This window comes from Emydura macquarii, unplaced genomic scaffold (assembly GCF_026122565.2).
Source record: "Emydura macquarii macquarii isolate MOO-44397 ecotype Brisbane River unplaced genomic scaffold, CSIRO-AGI_Emac_v2 contig_2437, whole genome shotgun sequence".
In the NCBI taxonomy this organism is placed as follows: Eukaryota; Metazoa; Chordata; order Testudines; family Chelidae; genus Emydura; species Emydura macquarii.
In genome coordinates, this window is record NW_027132574.1 from 246,009 (window position 1) to 263,626 (window position 17,618).

Sequence of the window (17,618 nt, forward strand, 5' to 3'; positions counted from 1 at the left end):
CCTAAATGCTCTGCTGCACTGGGATCTAGTTTAATGTGTGCAAACGAACATGGTATTTGGTCTCGTTTTTTCACAGAATTTAAGAATTTTTAAAAAATCCTCAGTATTTTAATTTCAGCTATTCACTCTTAAGGAAAAATTCTACTACACAGTTGAATAAAGATGAAAGTAATAGGATTCTACAGAAATTACTTAACAAATACCTAAATATTTTACTAAAGAGGGCTATCCAGATATCCTTGCTATAGATTTTTTAAACTATCCTGTAAAATTGCATAATAGGTCTATAAATATCTATGATGGTTTAATAAACCTATTGTAAGAGTGACATTTTCTATTAATTTCTTTAGGCATTTTCCATAAAAGCCATACACAGAGATATACAAACTGATCCTGAAAAATAAGAGCACTCCCACAATCTTTCCCCATTTCTAGAAAATATTTTTAGTGATCCTAAAATATTTCATCCCCAGATCTCTTTCTGTCCTAGAGAAAGACAAGAAGGTCCAACAAAATTACTTTGTTCTCCCATTCCCCCAATCCCTATTTACTCTTACTTAGCCTTGACCCTGAGTGTAGCATCTTCAGAGATTTCAAAATAGCACAGGGCATTTAGGGATTTTCTAGCTATTGGGTGGTCTTTGGTTTAAACACACCATATAAGTAATGGAACCCAGTGGGAAGAAGCTATTATACCAGGATCTTTGTCTGCTCCCTGCTACTTCTTACAATACTGGAACTGGGAATTCAGATCACTTTTATAAAAAAAAGGATGTGGAAGGGATGGAGGTAGTCCTAATGCAGCCTTCAGAAGATTCTTCAGAATGGCTTTTGGCCACACCCAGAAGATATAGGAAAAAACTATGTCCAGTTAGTGAGACAGTAATACAAGACATGCCCTCTTGCCCCTGTGCCAGCTACCCACTTCATGAGTAGCAGCATGGGCTGGGAAGCAGGCTACAGAGTGTTGTGATGTCCACTCCCCATGAATGTGGGTGGAAGGGTTCACGAAGTGGTCAGATCCTTGGTTTCGCATCCCAGCCCTGCACCTCATGGTGTACCTATGTTGGAGAACACCCACATTGGAACATTTGCTGTGCCAGGTGTACTCCCTCCCCAAAGTTCCTGACTCTCTGTATCACAATCTCCTTCTCAGGCTGCTCCAAGGGCAGCACAACAATGCAATACTCAGCATTCAGGATGGATCAAACTCATGATCTAGCCCCTAGAGAGGAGCTTCAGGGCTCCCATACAAGAGGAAATATTAGGTGAGAGGGTCCCAGACAACCTGAGGAAGGAGAAGATGGAAGGTCACAGGTCCTGTTGGAAGAGGGGGCCACATGCAGAAAGGACCATCTAGAAATGCTCCATTGGTTCAAATAAATACCTGTACTTCATGGTATATGAACTGAACCTTTGTGTGTTGCTCCAATAATTTAATTCCATCTACCTTAGATACTTATATGGACCCCATTGTTGCAATATCTGAGCACTCTAATGTGTTTATCCCCACAACACCACTGCGAGGGAGAGAAAGGCTATTAGCAGATAATTTCTCTAAATGACAAACCTACTTCCCTGAAGTTTCTTTTCTGGTGCTTGTTCCTCTTGCTCTGTCTGTGCAAAAGTATGGGGGTCAGAAGAATGGTTTGCGAGAACTCAGAAACTGCTCCAGTTAATTAGCAGTTGAAGGGCTCAGCACATTTAACTTTATTTCCAGTTTAATGGATGATTAAGAGAGGTTATTAAATTATATGTATTATATAAGTTTCCATGTTTTATGTAACAAAAGTTTCAGAAACAGGACACTGTTATGTTCTGTTCTTTCCTCTATAATATATTAATTTATAATGGCTAAAAGACAACCTTATTACAGTGCCTACTTTATTTTGTACTGAAAAAAATAACATTGCTTTGGATTATCCTGACTACAAGGTTATGAATAGTTTAAAAAAATTAATTATTTGGCAAACTGATTTAATAACTCCCTTGTAGATCACTTGGATATGGCAGGATTTAAAATATATGTTTACGCTAAATAACCACATAAGGATGTATCCTGAGGAAAAGCCTCAGGAAAACACATATGTTGTTGAAAATATCTTCAGAAGATATGGAGTTTACGGATATGTAGTAGTCAGTGGGTGTTTTAAATTCACCAAGTAGATGGGGGTGGGCAGAGAGATAAAAAAAGGGAAACAAAACCATCTAAGATGCTTGGGAATTAAAAAAAGTTTATCTGTTTACATTTTTCCCCTGTAATGATGAAAGTTTAAACTATAATGGAGAGGCTATCATTGACAAAGCAGTTCTACAACTAAGCTAGAAGTTGCTGTTCTCCTTGTAGAAAGAATCTTAGTTACTAAAATGATATCTTATGTATGTACAATGTACCTAAGTGTGAGATAAATACTATACAGCATAAGAAACACATTTTTGGTATTTTGTGAACACAAACATCTTTGTCTGGTGGTAGAAATCAGTTTTCCTTAAATAAGAAACTAGGAAGGTGTAAAATCACAGAGCTTACTAGCTTGAGTGTGTGGTAGCAAATACTGTTAAAGTCAAATTAATTTCTAGTATCTGACCGGCATACCTCCAATTTATGTACCCTGTGACAATTCTGCTGGTCAGGACTGAGCACTTAAATTCAGACATTCAGAAATATATCCATATAGTTATTTATTAATTCGAACATCTATGAACTGATTTTTGCTGCATTGCTGCCAAATCTTAAAAAGGGAGGATTAGATACTTTTAGAAAATTAGTGTCATATCAACACATTGTTTTGCTTCAAATTGTATTGCTTTCAAGCCCCGTTTTTTTAATTTTGATTTGATTTGATTTTTGATTTGATACTTTATTTTGAATACTTGATTCCCAAATAAAAATATTACATTTAGACTGCTGCTTTGTCTGTCATTTCATTCCCTGTTATTCCAATATGCTGGGATCTATGTTAATGCAACACAAATCCCAATCGGATTAACTCTGTTATTAGAAATATAACTTCATTGAGACACCCTTATTTATCACCAGAAGGCTTGAGATTGAATCCAAACGTATGACCACCCTGCTGGGCATACATCCCAGATTCAATTTAATGCTATAATTATTGCTATTAGTTTGGCTGTTATGACAGCTACATAAGTGGATATTCTTTTAGAAGTACTAATTCCCAGTTTTGATATACAATATGTTGTCCCTACTTTTCTTGTTTTTTTTTTTTCTTTTTTAGACCCATCTATATATATTTGACAAAACCAAACTCACTTTCCATCAGTACATTGATACACTTCATTTTTAAATACCTACTGTCTCTTTTTTACCTTTAAGTTTATAAAATAAACCTATGCCCACGTTTGGACACATGATTCTCCAGGCCTAATCAATTTTCCCATGATTAAAAGTTTTAACTTTGTTCAGATTTTCCTTGTCGTTCAACTCCTGCAGCCACACTTCAACTAAAACAGCTTGTTGAATTCTAACATCATGCGCTATGGGTCCCCTGTCGAATTTCCCAACAATCCTCATGTCCTTGTTTGGTACTTCCTCATTGACGTTCCCATTAACCATGGCTCAGAAAGTTAAGTCCAATAGTGTAACTGGCATGTTACTAGAAGCAACCTGTAATTTGCCTATATGCAATGTATGGTGCATTTATTATCACACATATATGGTAATAAATGCACCATACATTTATGGTGCAAAGTTATAGTGCCTGGGCTTGTATTAAATCTAATTTTTAAGTTCTGGTTGTTACACTGCCCCAAAAGTGTGGCAGCCAAAGTCAATAACAGGTCTGATTAAGTCTTTGTATATCATAAGCAGTGTTTTCTTATCCACTGCCATGGATTAGTCCCAGCAAGACTTTTAAGCAGGTTAACCCTTCCTGTACATTTATTTTTAACATTGTTTATATGATCCTTCCAAAGTAATTTAGTATCAAATATTACCCTAAGAATTTGAATCTTGTAACTATATTTATTTGTGCTTCATACAGATACAGCTTACATTCCTTTGTAACTTTCCTTTAGGCAAAGAACATTCCTTTGGTTTTAGCAATGGAGAACTTGAAACCCCATACATTTCCCCAGTGGGAGGGCTCTCATAACACTTAGATGATTCTCTTTTTTTGCCACCTCCGTATTCCTGCTCCTAACTCACAGAGAAAAATCATCTGTGAAAAGAGAGACAGCTACCTGGACACATTTCTTTTGGAGATCATTTATCAAAATATTAAATAAGGTTTGGCTGATAACACTTCCCTGTGGTATACTACTTTTAATATTATATATATTTGACACAACTTTCCCAACTCTGATGTGCCTGGTCCTTTTACTCAAAAATTCTCTAATTTGCCCATACAGTCTTACCCTTATGCCTACTGCAACTACTTTGTATAACAAGTTTTCCCTCCATAGCATGCCTTTTCAATATCTAGAAAGACAGCTATAATGACACCTTTGTGCCTCATACTTTTTTTGTATTTCCACTTGTAATTAAACAATGTAATCAATGGTTCAACTTCCTTTCCTTAAACCGCTCTGCACCTTATCTATAAATGCCATTGTTTTCCAAATAAGCAACCAATCTTTCATTCATCAAACTCTTCATAATTTTACCCTGACAGGACAGAAAGGCAATTGGTCTGTAGGCATACTCTTTGTGGATCTTTTGCCTGGTTTTCATATTGGAATTACAACTGCATGTTTTCACCCTACTGGTATCACTCCTTTTCCCATATAGTTTTATATCATTTCCAGCGAACCCTCAAGTTGCTTTCAGAGAGATATTTAAACATTGTTATATATATATTATATATATATATATATATATATATATTAACTTTACCTGGGGATGGATTCTTGGTGATATAAATAGCTTTTTCAAATTCCTGCAAAAAATTCCATTCATTCAGTGTAATATCTTCATGTGTATCCCAACTACATAATAGATCCTGACTCTCTTCAATGCATTGTCTTTTAATCTGGTAGAAAACTGCACTTTGATTTTCATCATTAATCACCCCTCAAAATTTCTGCTAAAAGTTTTTCTTTCTTGTCATCAAAACTTTTATGTTGTCAGTCCCAATAAGAGCTCTTATGTGACTACTCCTAGTCTGAATTCCATTCATATTTCCAATTTGCCTGTATATTTCTAATGTCTTTGTATCTTTATTTATTTATCTTCAGTACTTCCTATAACTCCTTTTCTTTGTTTTTTATAATTCTGCATGTTATTGCTTTACTTCTTTTATACTTCAGTAGACCTTCATTATTCCCCCCCCCCCCTCACCACCGTTTTTTGTTTGTTTGTTTTGTTTTGTTTTTTTGGCTTTTTATAGGCTTTGTTCCTTTCTCTAATTGCCATTTTTCACTCACCTTGGAAGTGAGTTTTTAGTTTTGGAGTACTTAAAAATCTTAGTTATGGCTACAGTAGCAGCTGCTATTAATCCTTTCATTACATTATCATTGAAATTTTCTGTCATCACTCCCACAATGACAATTCACAAATTCAGTCCATTTACTTAGTAAATAGCTCCCTGGTAGCTTTCTTAAAATTCCAGGTGGGTAGTTTTCCCATTATCTGCAACCTTACCTTGCCCATGAAAAATAAAGAGAAATGATCACTCCCCCATTCCTTCATCCTTATATATTTTCCAGTTGCACTTACTTGCAATATCTGCTATTATAATTCGAGGTCTAAGCAGGAAAAACTACCATTTGCTGCATTAAATCTAGTTGGGGTAACATCTTTAAAACCACTATATTGTTTTCATCAATGAACTTTTCTAAGCATGCACCATTTCCATCAGTTGTCTTACTTCCCCACAACTTATTATGACTGTTTAGTTCACCACATATAAAATATGGTCTTTTTAGTAGTCTTCACTATTTATTGTAGCTCCAAGCTTTTTAATTTCCCACGTGTTACAGATATAAACCCTAAAAGAAATATTTCTCTTCTGCATTTGGATCTTAACAGCATTATATTCTAGACTTATTCTTCGTTCTCTACTGCTATATAGTTTAATCTTTCCTTTATGAAAGTACAAAAACTTCCTCCTCTTACTAGTTTTCAGTCTTGCCTAAAAGGCAATATAACCTGGAATTTTAAAAGCCAGCTTTTTAACCGGCCATATTTCCTGGATACATTTGATGTCTAGTTTAGTTTCCATTTCCAGGATACTGTCTTTTAGTTCTTGACCATGTGCTATCAGACTGTGCACATTCTGATGAAAGATTGTGATCCAAATACTAGTCATATTTCACCATTAACCTCACTCAAAATTGCATGAATATAGTCCATGGACAAATTGCTAACATGCAAGTATATTTCCTCTGCCCTTGCTATAATTTTCATTTTTTTCCTGATTTTTTCCATTTTTGCAGTGTGCAATTTATCACTTCCTATCATAAATGTAATAATTTTTTTTTTCACTATTAATATACCATCACCTGTGCTTTCTGCAGCATTTACCATATTCTTTATAGAATGAGGCTGTGTTTGCATTTCCCCTTTTCCTGGGCTGATTTTCTCTTCCTGCTCCACCTGATGCTTTTATAGTCTCTATACAGCTTCTCATAAGATATGTTATTTACAATTTTTGTCTTTTATATCTCTTTATCTGGGCTTGCCACAATACACCCTCTATATGATACACTGTGATTACCATTGCAGATATATTTAACCTCTGTCCCTTCTATACCATTTTCACAGGAATGCTTTCCCCCACATTTGTTGCATTTCATTTTCCCTTTACAAACAGTTCCTATGTGCCCATACCACTAGCACTTATAATACCTTCGGGAGGAGGGATATATAGCTTGATTCAGAATATCTGAAAGCCTGTGTTACTTTCTCACATAGAATCCTTCCCTTAAATGTAAACAGCACTGCTGTTAATGGCTTGCTTTCTCCTCCTTGTTTACCACTTAGTCACTTGCTTACTAACACTTTGATTTCTCCTATGCTTTGGGTTATCTCAACTCAGCAGTTCTAATGTCATTCCATACATTACCCCCTTTGGTTCAGTCAAATACTTTGGTAGCTGGCAACTTATTTTAACTTTCCCTAGGGTTTTAGTTTTCAGTGGCTTATCAGCTTGCTCTTTGTTTTTACATTTTCAACTAAAAGATTACTGTTTTGCAGCCTCCTGCTGTTACCATATCCTCTATATTTTTAATCCAATCAGCTAGTTTCACAGCATTATCACCACCTAATCTTAGTTCTTTGGCTAGGGATCTTGCAAAGTTGCAAAATATAACATTTTGTTTTTTTCTCAGCTTGGCTTTTTTTCTAATATCATCTGCTTCTGCTTCTACTCTTTCTTTTCCCCCCTACTTTGTATCCATTCTCCCTCTCTAATAGACTCTTCTTCAGTTTCCAGAGTAACTTCATTTGGGTTCAGAAAATGAAAACCCTAATAATTCTAATTCCAATCCACCAGACCTGAGCTTTTTCCTGCTCCTCCCATGCATATATGCTCCCAGTTACTGACTCAATTGTCTCATTAGTCCTGTAATTACTGCCAAGTGTCAGTAATCCCCACTAGAAACAGGTTAATTGGCTCTGATTAAGCCTGCAGCCTTCCCTGTGCTACGGCTAGCACTGTTACACCTTTGCTTGATCTTGGTATACAACAACAACAAAACATCTTTCATTTCTTTTATCTTCCACAACAACCGTTACTAATCTTCTGAATGCTTCCTGATCTGCTCATTGTTCTTTTTTCTGTGTTTCCATGATTCAAGAAGCATTTGACAACAGCATCACTTTTCAAAAGCTTCACTCCTTATGTTGCCTTCTGAAGCTAAGCTACCCAATGGAAGACCATAATTGAACTAGTCAGATATTTGTGCTGACTTCCCAGTCTTTTCAAAGTAGATAATACAGAACACAGTGGAGTCAATTTAATTGAGAATCAGGATGCAGTAAGGGATAGATACCGTCTATTTTTAAGCAGATTTTCCTATGAAGAAGATACTTTTAAATTATTGGCCATTAAACTTGCCAAACAAGACCAATGAGCTAGGAGAGGTTTCAAGCTACACTGAAATAGGAAGTGAACTTCATGCCTGCTCAGTATCAGGGTAGGGGAAGCTGTCGATGCCTAACAGAGTACTTGACATAGAAAGCACAAGCTCAGAGTTAGAAGCACACAGAGGTGAAGTACTTTACACACTGCATGCATGACAACTAAAGAGGGATTGAAGATGTTGGTAGAAGAGCAAACAGGAAGCGGATGAGCCTAACACACACCAAGATTCAGGTATGCGCAGCACTTTGAATATGTACAACATTATATAAATGTTATGCACTACTTAATTACCTGAAGTTTTCCAACTAATTGGAATTACTGTTCTACTTAAGCAGCAGCCCCTGCCATTAGGTATCATAAGGCTTTAACTGGTTCTCTAGGAGATGGTTCCTTTAAGCAGATCCATTAGGTGGAGGGTACTCCATCCACCTCAAGTTTGAAATAATAGATAGTTGAATATTTTCCCTGCTATCCTGTTGTATTCAAAATCACCCATCCAAGGGCTCAAAGAACCTTTGACTCACATGAAAAATACAAATGAACATAAACAAGGAAAGCAAGCACAGCAGTTTCCCAAAGCCAAAAAGAGAAAGACTCCCACTCCAGCCATCAACTTCCCTTTCATCCCAGAAACCTGGAGGAAAAGACAAGCTCTGTAGCATGCCCTGAAGACTAAGGATATGTCTACACTAGAAATGTAAGTCAACCTAATATAGATTAGTAATTACTGCAGTGACACATGCCCACACTACGCTCCTTGGGTCGATGGTGTACGTCTTCACCAGGAGTGCTTCCACTGACCTAAAAGGAGCAGTGTGGGGAACTGAGGGTACGGGCTACCCCACAGGTTCACACTAACTACCCCAACGTAAACCTTACACCTCTCACAGAGATGGAATTATTTTGTCAGTGTACAAGGGTACTTCCATGAGTGGGAGGAAGGCTGTATCATAGGCACCAACATAATTAAGTTGACGTAAGCTGCTTTATGTTGAGCTAACTGTGTAATGTAGACCAGCCCTAACATATCCAAGCTATTTTGATCTAAGGAGGTGTACATCCAGTGTCTCAGCCCCCTCATGGAAAACACTAAAACAAGTGTTGAGCACATGTGCTTTGAGGGGAAAGAGATGTCTTCTGTAACAGAGAAACTAAAGCCATTAACAGCTCAAAATTTAAATAAAAATAAATAAATAAACATTTAGTTGGTTGGACAATTTTCTGAAAAGGCTGGAATTACACGGCAGCAGCAGTACATCTTATATTTACAGTGAGGTGGCTGTATCTTCACAACATAAAAAGAAATATGTTGTCTATCACTTGTATCTTTTTAATGTTAACATTTTCCTCCACCTACACCAAGCAAATACACTGTCCTCATTGGGAAGTATATCCAGGTCAAGTTCTATCTTGCAACCATTTCTGTGGTACCTCTGTCTAAAAAATTCAAATATGCAGACAATTATGCTACAGTAAGTAAAACAGTTGTGGTGGTTTCCATTAAAAGACAACATTACCCACAGAGAGAACATCTGAGATAGTACAATTATTTCTTATTACAGGTATAACAAAGTTTTTAGTTACTGCTCTGAAGCAATGATTAGCAAAATGATGATTTTCATAGCTACCACTGTAAGAGATAACTATTTCACATGTAAAGATTAAACTGGGGTCAAAAACAAAAAAAAAAAAAAAAAAAAAAAAAATACCAGTGTGGATATTTGTCTAAATATCAAGAAGATATGCAGATGTGTGGTGAAAATTCAATCATTTTATTACATCCAATGTTATTCAGTTTTTGAAGGTTGTTATTCACTGTAATGTTCTATCACAGTAAAAGAAAGATTTGTGACAATGCTGCTCTTCTATTTTCAGCATGAATATTTTGGTGAACTGAGAGAACTCGATATAGTTTATATAGTAATATGTGCATGTTTATTTACAAACATTAAAATATATGGCATTTCCTTTTTTTCACACAAATTATGATTAATGTGAGACAAAAGAAGCAGTAAAATTGTTCCTGTCTGAATGGGATAGAAAGATCACAGTCTAATTTTCGCTATATTTCAAACTATATTACATAACACCAGTTTTAATATTCTGTTTCAGGTGAGGGGTATCCTTTGCAGAAGGCTAATCTTAGATACCCAAAATGTGTGGATGTAGAGAAGCTAGGATGAAGACTATGGGGCCCTGCAGTAGGAAGTATTTACATGGGAGGAAAGATTAGAAAAGCAGAGATGCTCCAAAATACTGGTGTCATAATTGGGCCTACAAATTTCCTCCAATTGTAAGTTTAACTGTAAAAAGTATATACAAGTTAATAAAATGTCATAGTAATCTTTAATAACAAATGTTGATGGGAAAAGGTATGAAAGGGAGACGCAAAAACTGAATTAATCTACTGAGATAACTGAAGGACTGTGTTAAGATCGTGGTTGGTAAAAACGGAAGATGGGGAATCGGAAGTTAATGAACAAAAATGGGTGTGTCAGATATTAGGCCTAATTGGTGAACTAAATAATGAGGGGATGGGCTATTCCACCTGCCATTCCCTTTATGATTCCTTAATTGGAGGGTGGGTGGAAATGGAGAAGAATAGATGGAAGCTTCTGATATGAGCTTCCCTGTCGTGGTTGCCACTTCCACCATCTCCAGGGACCCCAGACTTACTTTCTTCTAATCCTGAGGGATGTCCTGACCAGATTGGGCCAGAGAGGAGGTTCCACATGACATTGTAACTGCTACCAGCTACAGCCAAATCCCAAAGACCACATTAAATGAAACAGGATTGGACGTTAGCAGCAGCAGCAACAACAGCTCTAGTCCATGATAACTAACTTTTATTTATTTTTTACTATGCTCCATGATACTACATAGAAGTTGATAAAAATAAATGTACCAGCATCAGACATTTTTAATCAGTGTTTTGAGAGTGATTAAATACAATTAATTCCCTGCAAATACCACATATTTACCTGCTACTGAAGTAAAAGGCTGAGGATTCAAACCTATCTGTATTTCAGGTTTTCAGGATCTCTCTCAAAAAATTCTGCAGTGTAATCTATTTAATTATAAAACAAGTTTAAATCACCCTGCTTTGTAACAGACTAAACTACCCATGTGACATTATTCTTAATGGCCACAATAACACAGAGACCCGTGTGCAGAAGAGAGACCTTCCAAATATAGATTTTCCTCTACAATGTGGAGAGGGATTCAGCTATCTTTGAAGCACCATTTCCTTCTCCCAGTTCCTTGGACTCCTCTGGGGCCTATCTGTTGGTCCAGGGATCTGCAAAGGGAGAGGATGGAGAGAGGTGGGCTGAGGAAGATGTGTATCATCTTCATCAACAGTCCCATGGAATTCTCCATAGAAAGACAATACAACAATCCTTAACTATAAAGGAAGATCCTGAAGGAGCCCTGTCAGTGTGGTACATTGGAACCATGCTGACAGGGAATGAGTTGAGGATGCATAGCCTTTGTGTGGTTGTCCCTGCCTTGCTTGTGGAGTTACTAAATGAATTATTTGCATCAATTTTCACTGCAGAGGACATGCGGTTGATTCCCACATCTAAGCCATTCTTTTATGTAACAAATGTGAGGAAACGTCCCAGGCTGAGGTGTCTATAGAGGAGGTTTTGGAACAAATTGATAAATTAAACAATAAACAGTAATTAGTCACCAGGACCTGATGGTATCACTCCAACTAGCTTCCTTAATAACATGAGATACTGTTACCACATCAAATCTGACCTTTACATTGACTTCCCATAGAATATCAAATAAAGTTCAAGGTCTCATTCCTGACCTTTAAGGAACTCTATGACCTAGGTCCAGCATACCAAAAAGATTGCCTGCAGCTCCAGCCGGAGGGCTATAGTACAACTCCACTGCTCCAGCACAATGGTACTTTCTACTACAATGTTAAATGTCATCTGTGCAGAAGACAGAGCTTTCTCAGGGGCTGGTCCCATATTATGGAACAAACTCTCACAGGAATTAAGGACCATCACAAATGTCACTACCTTCTGCTTCAAGTGCAAGGTACACAAACTTGCCTTTTTTCATATAGATACATAGCCGCATGTATATATTAAAAACCACCTACCAAAAATACCCTGCATGTACAATTTCTCTCCTGGGGAGAGGATAAGAAAATGATGAAGCATGTGTTAATCTTGTTAGCCACATCACCTAATGCATTAATGGAAGTCTCTCAGATACTATAAGGGCAGTATAAGAATTTGTAGGGAATGGAAAAGAATCTTACTGTGTAATTAACTGACTTCACACTACATTTGCATGTTTTGTACTTTGGCAGAATGTGTCATATAATAGTGAGTAATAACTTTCTGATAAAATATAACATGCCATTGGATGATTTTACAGCCGCAAGCATTTAGCAGCTTATTGCTATATTACAGGTGTTCAGTCAGATCTTCAGCTGATATACGTCAATATGGCTTTATTTCATTCAATCGAGGTACATCGATTTACACTGAGTACATGGCCGGTGGTGTCAAATCATAAATACCACTTCATAAATACCTTATATTTCTGAACATTTCCTCTACCTGGTTATACCAACATAGATACAGCGACTCTGGCAGATAGGAAATATGCATTCCAAATGTGGTACAGCTTTCCATTCTAGCATTTTTCCATATGTCCTACATATCCTTTTTAAATCTTCAGAACCAGAACAATTAACACTTACATGTCTTAGTTATGGAATTAACATCAGTCTGAAATCTGCAGAATTGATTCTGGTCTTTAAGTCTAGATTAAAAAAACGTTCAAAGTTGATTTTAGCTTTTAAATTTGTAAAACATCTTGATGTGAAAGACGCTATACAAATGCAATTTGTATTGTACTGTATGATATGCAGTATTATGTCTGGATTCAGCAATTAATATGGTATAAAGATATTCCTCATTAATAATTCATGAAAAAAAGATTTCCCCCCCCAGATTGTACAACTTCAATTCACCAGTATTTTATCTGAATATTGGATAACTTGATAGTTAAATATTTGCCTTCATGGCTGCTGGTCCATATACAGTTTGGGCTTTGTATCCATAGATTCTACACTCTGTTCTGAGAGGGAAATATTTTTCTTCTCCAACAATGGGATTCTGATCTAGGCATGCTGGACTTTTCCCCTCCCAAAGGCACAATCTCAGAACTTGCTTGTACAAATATTTCCAAACAGAAAGTCTGTTCTCCGTTGCCTTGAACCTTCTGTGGTAATTTAGAATGGTATTTCAAAACTGCCTAAAGGGACTCAGTGAGACTTACGTTCTTAAATCTTTTATATCTCCTTTTATATCTTTGAAAATCTCCTCCTTACAGCTGTGCAAAATAAAAGTACAATATTACCAAATCAGAAAGAGAGGTTTCTTACCTTGTACAGTAACTGGAGTTCTTCAAGATGTGTGTTCCTATGAGTGCTCCACTTCAGGATACGTGCATGCCTGTGCATTCTTGACTGGATATTTTCATCAGCAGTGTCTAAAGTTCTGTACCCTAGACATTCTTGTGCTCTGATGTGAAAGTTTATGAGGGATGAGCAGGGGTGAACCCACTGTCATTCAGTTCCTTCTCAACCATAAAAGTCTAAAAAGAAGACTCTTAGGCAGAGGGGAAGCTGGGGTACTGGAAAACTCACAAGGACACACACACCTCTAAGAACTTCAGTTACTGTTCTCTCCTATTATTTGAATAGTGTCTAGATTCTTGAGCAGTACCTCAATTATGGAGGAAGGTGCAAAGGAGGCATATTTAGCATGGACTGTAAAAGAGCATCACTGAAAGCTGCATCAGCGCTGGAACCTGGCACAATATTATAGTGCTAAAGTAATATAGTATATGGGAAAATGTGTGAAGACCAGATGGCTGCTCTGCAGATGTTTGAGATAGATATGTTTTTCAGTAGGGCCACAGATGTAGGCTGAGCCCTGGTGGAGTGGGCAATCATCCTAGAAAGGGGACACATATCTGAAGCTTGATAACAAGTTAAGATGTATCCTGAAACCCATTAGGACAGTCTTTGGGTGCAGATCATATGGCCTTTCATTTGTTCCACAATAGAGATGAAAAACCTGGGTGGAAGTGCTTAAGGAATTGGTCCTATCAAGGTAAAAGGTGACAGCTTTTCCTGGAAGCTCGTTTCTTCTCTTGAAGATAAGGATGTGGATAAAACACAGTAAGTGAATATCTTGATTAATGTGGAATTCTGAAGAAACTTTAGGTAGAAAGTAAGGGTGTGGATGCAGTGTCACCTTGTGACAGAAAACCAGGTACAGTGAGTCAACCATCAGGATGCCTAACTCACCTATCCTCCTGGCCAAGGTGATGGGTATGAGGAACGAGGTCTTGAAGGACAAATGAAGAAGGGAAGAGTTCCCCATAGGTTCAAAGAGGAGTTCTCTCAGCACATTAAGAACTAAATTGTGAAGTAGGTTCATTGTCAGGAGGAAAAATGTTGAACAGGCCTTTAATAAATCTCATCATCATCAAATGAGTGAAGAGTGAAAACGCTTTGATGTCTGGGAAGGGAGATGGCAGCCAGGTGAACCTTAAATTAACATCAGTGATAATCCATCCTGATGAACTTTATTTGAGTTTAGTGATAATCCTTTGCTTTTTAAATTTTGAAGGTAATCTAGAATGTGTGTCAGATAGGACTCAAGACAAGGTGTAGATTGGTGGCTGCCTCAAGTCTGGAAACATTTCCACTTGTACATAAGTTTTCCTTGTAGTTGCTTTTCTACTATTAAATACTCCGGGGAGCAGTCTTGTTCTAAACCATAGAGCCATCTAATAGTGGGGGCTGAGGTAAAGCAAGCCAAAAGGTGAGGTGAATCACAAATTTCAATTCCTAAGAAAGGAGATCTGCTGTCAGGGGAGGTGGAAATGAGGTTGCCTAAACATGCAGACCAGCTTTTGGAACCACACCTGTCTCAACTGAAAAGGTGCTATGAATATGGCTTCTAATTTCTCCTGTTTCAACTTGTTTAGTACTGTGAGTAGTGAAGGCGTCAGTGGACAAACTTATAGTAATATGCAAGGTGAAGGGATAACTAGGGCATCTTATGTTGCAGCCGTGCCCTTCCTTCAAATAGAATTCACAATGGATGGTGTTGTGAAGAGATCTGTCTTTGGAAAAGCCCAGGTAAGTGATATCCTTCAGAATATCTTGTTGTTCAACTCCCACTGGTGGTCAAGGCAGAAATGTCTACTGAGGGAATCCACCACTGTGTTCTGCAGTAGACAAACCATTGAAATCTGAATACACTGTGATATGCACCAGTTTCATAGTTTTATGTATTCAGCTCCTAAAGACTGGGATTTTGGTCATCCTTATTGATTGATATGACACATTCCTGATCACTTGCCCAGTGCATTTCTGATTTGGTGGCATCTGATGTGGGGTAGGAAGTACTGACAACCATAATAAACAACTCTGAGACATAATACGTTGATATGGAGGATTGCTTCCTATGGAGTCCATTTGGTCTGAGCTGTGAAGTCCTAAAAGCACACATCCCAGCCTAGCAGGGAGGCATCTATAGTGATGTTCCCTATGGGAGGAGGCTGCAAGAACAGAATCTTACATATACCTTTATGGATCCTTCCACCAATTTTAATAATCAAGAAGCCTTGGATAGACTGCTTCATGGGCGTGCAGACAGTTCTCATCCATGCTTGAAGACACTGGGAGTGTAGTCTTGCTAAGAGTGTAACAAATGTAAAATCTGTCACATGGCCCAGGAGTGCAGGCAAGCCCTTGCTATGGTTTGTGGGCTCTACTGTATTGTTGAAATGAGGTTGGACATTGTGGCAAACCTGTCCGTTGGCAAGTATATTCTGGCAGTGGTAAAGTCCTGATGAGGTCCATGCATTAAGTGGGTATGTGTGTAGATTTTACAGCTTTGAGGCAGAGGCCTGGGAATGGAACTGGAAATGGCCTTGCAGATATTTTGTGAATAAAACCCTTTCCTGACAAAGTCCAGTGGAACATATTTGAAGTACGCTTGCTAGTGGGATTGCTTCCCTCTTTATATTCTTAAGTTTAGGGTTTTCAAAGCATCTTTGGTAATTACATTAGAGAACAAATGAAGTCCAAACAAAAACAATGGGACATACCCACATATTTTTACTCAGTTCAAAAGGAGTTAGCTGACTGGATTTTCTTTAGTCAACAATCCAGCACTTGTTTGTCATGTAGTTCCACCCTTTCCTAACAAAATGGGTTTGGGGTTTGCTGATATAAAAATTGAGTAATACCTGAGGTGGCACCCAGCAGAAGATAGGATCATAAGGTATCCTGGAATGATAGAGCCACTGAGGTATGGATGAGTTAATTATAGAAGATAATTTCATTAGGGAGACTGGTCAGTCAAAAAGGGTCATTAATCATAGGAAAAGCAGTTACAGTGATAAAACCATCAGGATTTGGCAACTGGCTACTCTGAACTGCAAAGAGGTCGAAGAATAGTTCTTGAGGCTCAGAAGGTCTAGCCATTTCAGCTTTGTCAGATGGTGTCAAACAGTGTTGTCAGTTTCATTAGTTGAGAGCCTCAGTGGCCAGAGAGTTAGGTGTAGGGTGGGAGAAAAACACCTCAGTGTCTGGGTAGAATATAGTATTTCTTGTCAGTCTCTTTACACATATGGTGGCTGGAATTTGCAATACCATAAAAGCTGGGGATATGGACATGGATATGGAGAATATCCAACTAGGAATGTTGGGGTTCCTGTGTTTCCTCTATCAGAATTTCAAGGTTTCTGTTATTTGTTTTACAAGGTCTTTACAAGCCTTGAAGTGGTCATCATAAGCTGCCGGGGGAGGCATAACAATCTCATCCAGTGAGGAGGAAGATTTGTGGGTAGGTGGTGTTTTTTCTTCCCCAGGTGGCTCTTGCTCATCTTGCTCCTTCCTCCTGTGGGCAGGATCCAAGTATAGTAATTGTTGCTTTTGGCATATCCTCTTATGAGACAGAACCCTGTAGAGCTGGTCACTATAAAGGGTTCCAATGAGAACTCTGAGGTGGGGATATGGGAAGAGAGCAGGAACGCAAGGTTGTCCTTGCCAAGTTTGCTGGGTGTATGTCCTGCAGGAGGTTTCTTCCTCAGGGTGCACCTCAGGGTTGAAGGCTGGAATGGGAAAGTAGATTAGCCCTATGAGGACACCTCAGGATCAGATGAGGTGTCCTCTCCCATGTCCATGGGAGGAGCAAGCAGTACTGGTACTGGTGGTCCAGTAGATACAAGACGACTGTGAGGAACCAGTAACTGTATTAGTATCTTGCAGATGATTGGACTGGAGGTTAATCCCAGGAGATACACTGGTACCAGCAGGGAGTATCTCTTGGTACTTCTGAGTTATGGTAACTCAAGTTCTCCCAGGATCCAGAGATCCTTATGAAAAGGATTCTGGATGGTACTGAGGTGTCTGGATAAGAACCCTTATGACTTAGTACATTGGGTGGTACTGGAGATGGTACCAAAGTGCAAGCTGTGCACCCTTCTCTGCTGGCTGCAGAAAGTGGTACAGTACTAAGA

At 38.0% G+C, this 17,618-nt stretch overlaps 1 protein-coding gene across 3 annotated transcripts in view; it reads right to left on the reverse strand.

Annotated features, from left to right (window-relative positions):
* LOC137162622 (protein eyes shut homolog) overlaps positions 1–17,618 on the reverse strand; it is a 329,901-nt gene that overhangs the window by 15,181 nt on the left and 297,102 nt on the right. Inside the window, exon 7 of one of the 3 annotated variants that reach the window (XM_067562527.1) lies at positions 11,225–11,343. The exons of 1 other annotated variant lie outside the window; for it this stretch is intronic. In XM_067562527.1, coding sequence (XP_067418628.1) covers positions 11,268–11,343 — 76 coding nt within the window. In that variant the 3' untranslated portion in view covers positions 11,225–11,267. Of the gene's footprint in view, positions 1–11,224; positions 11,344–12,616; positions 12,834–17,618 lie in introns of those variants that run through there. One more of the 3 variants, XM_067562528.1, reaches the window with a different exon arrangement.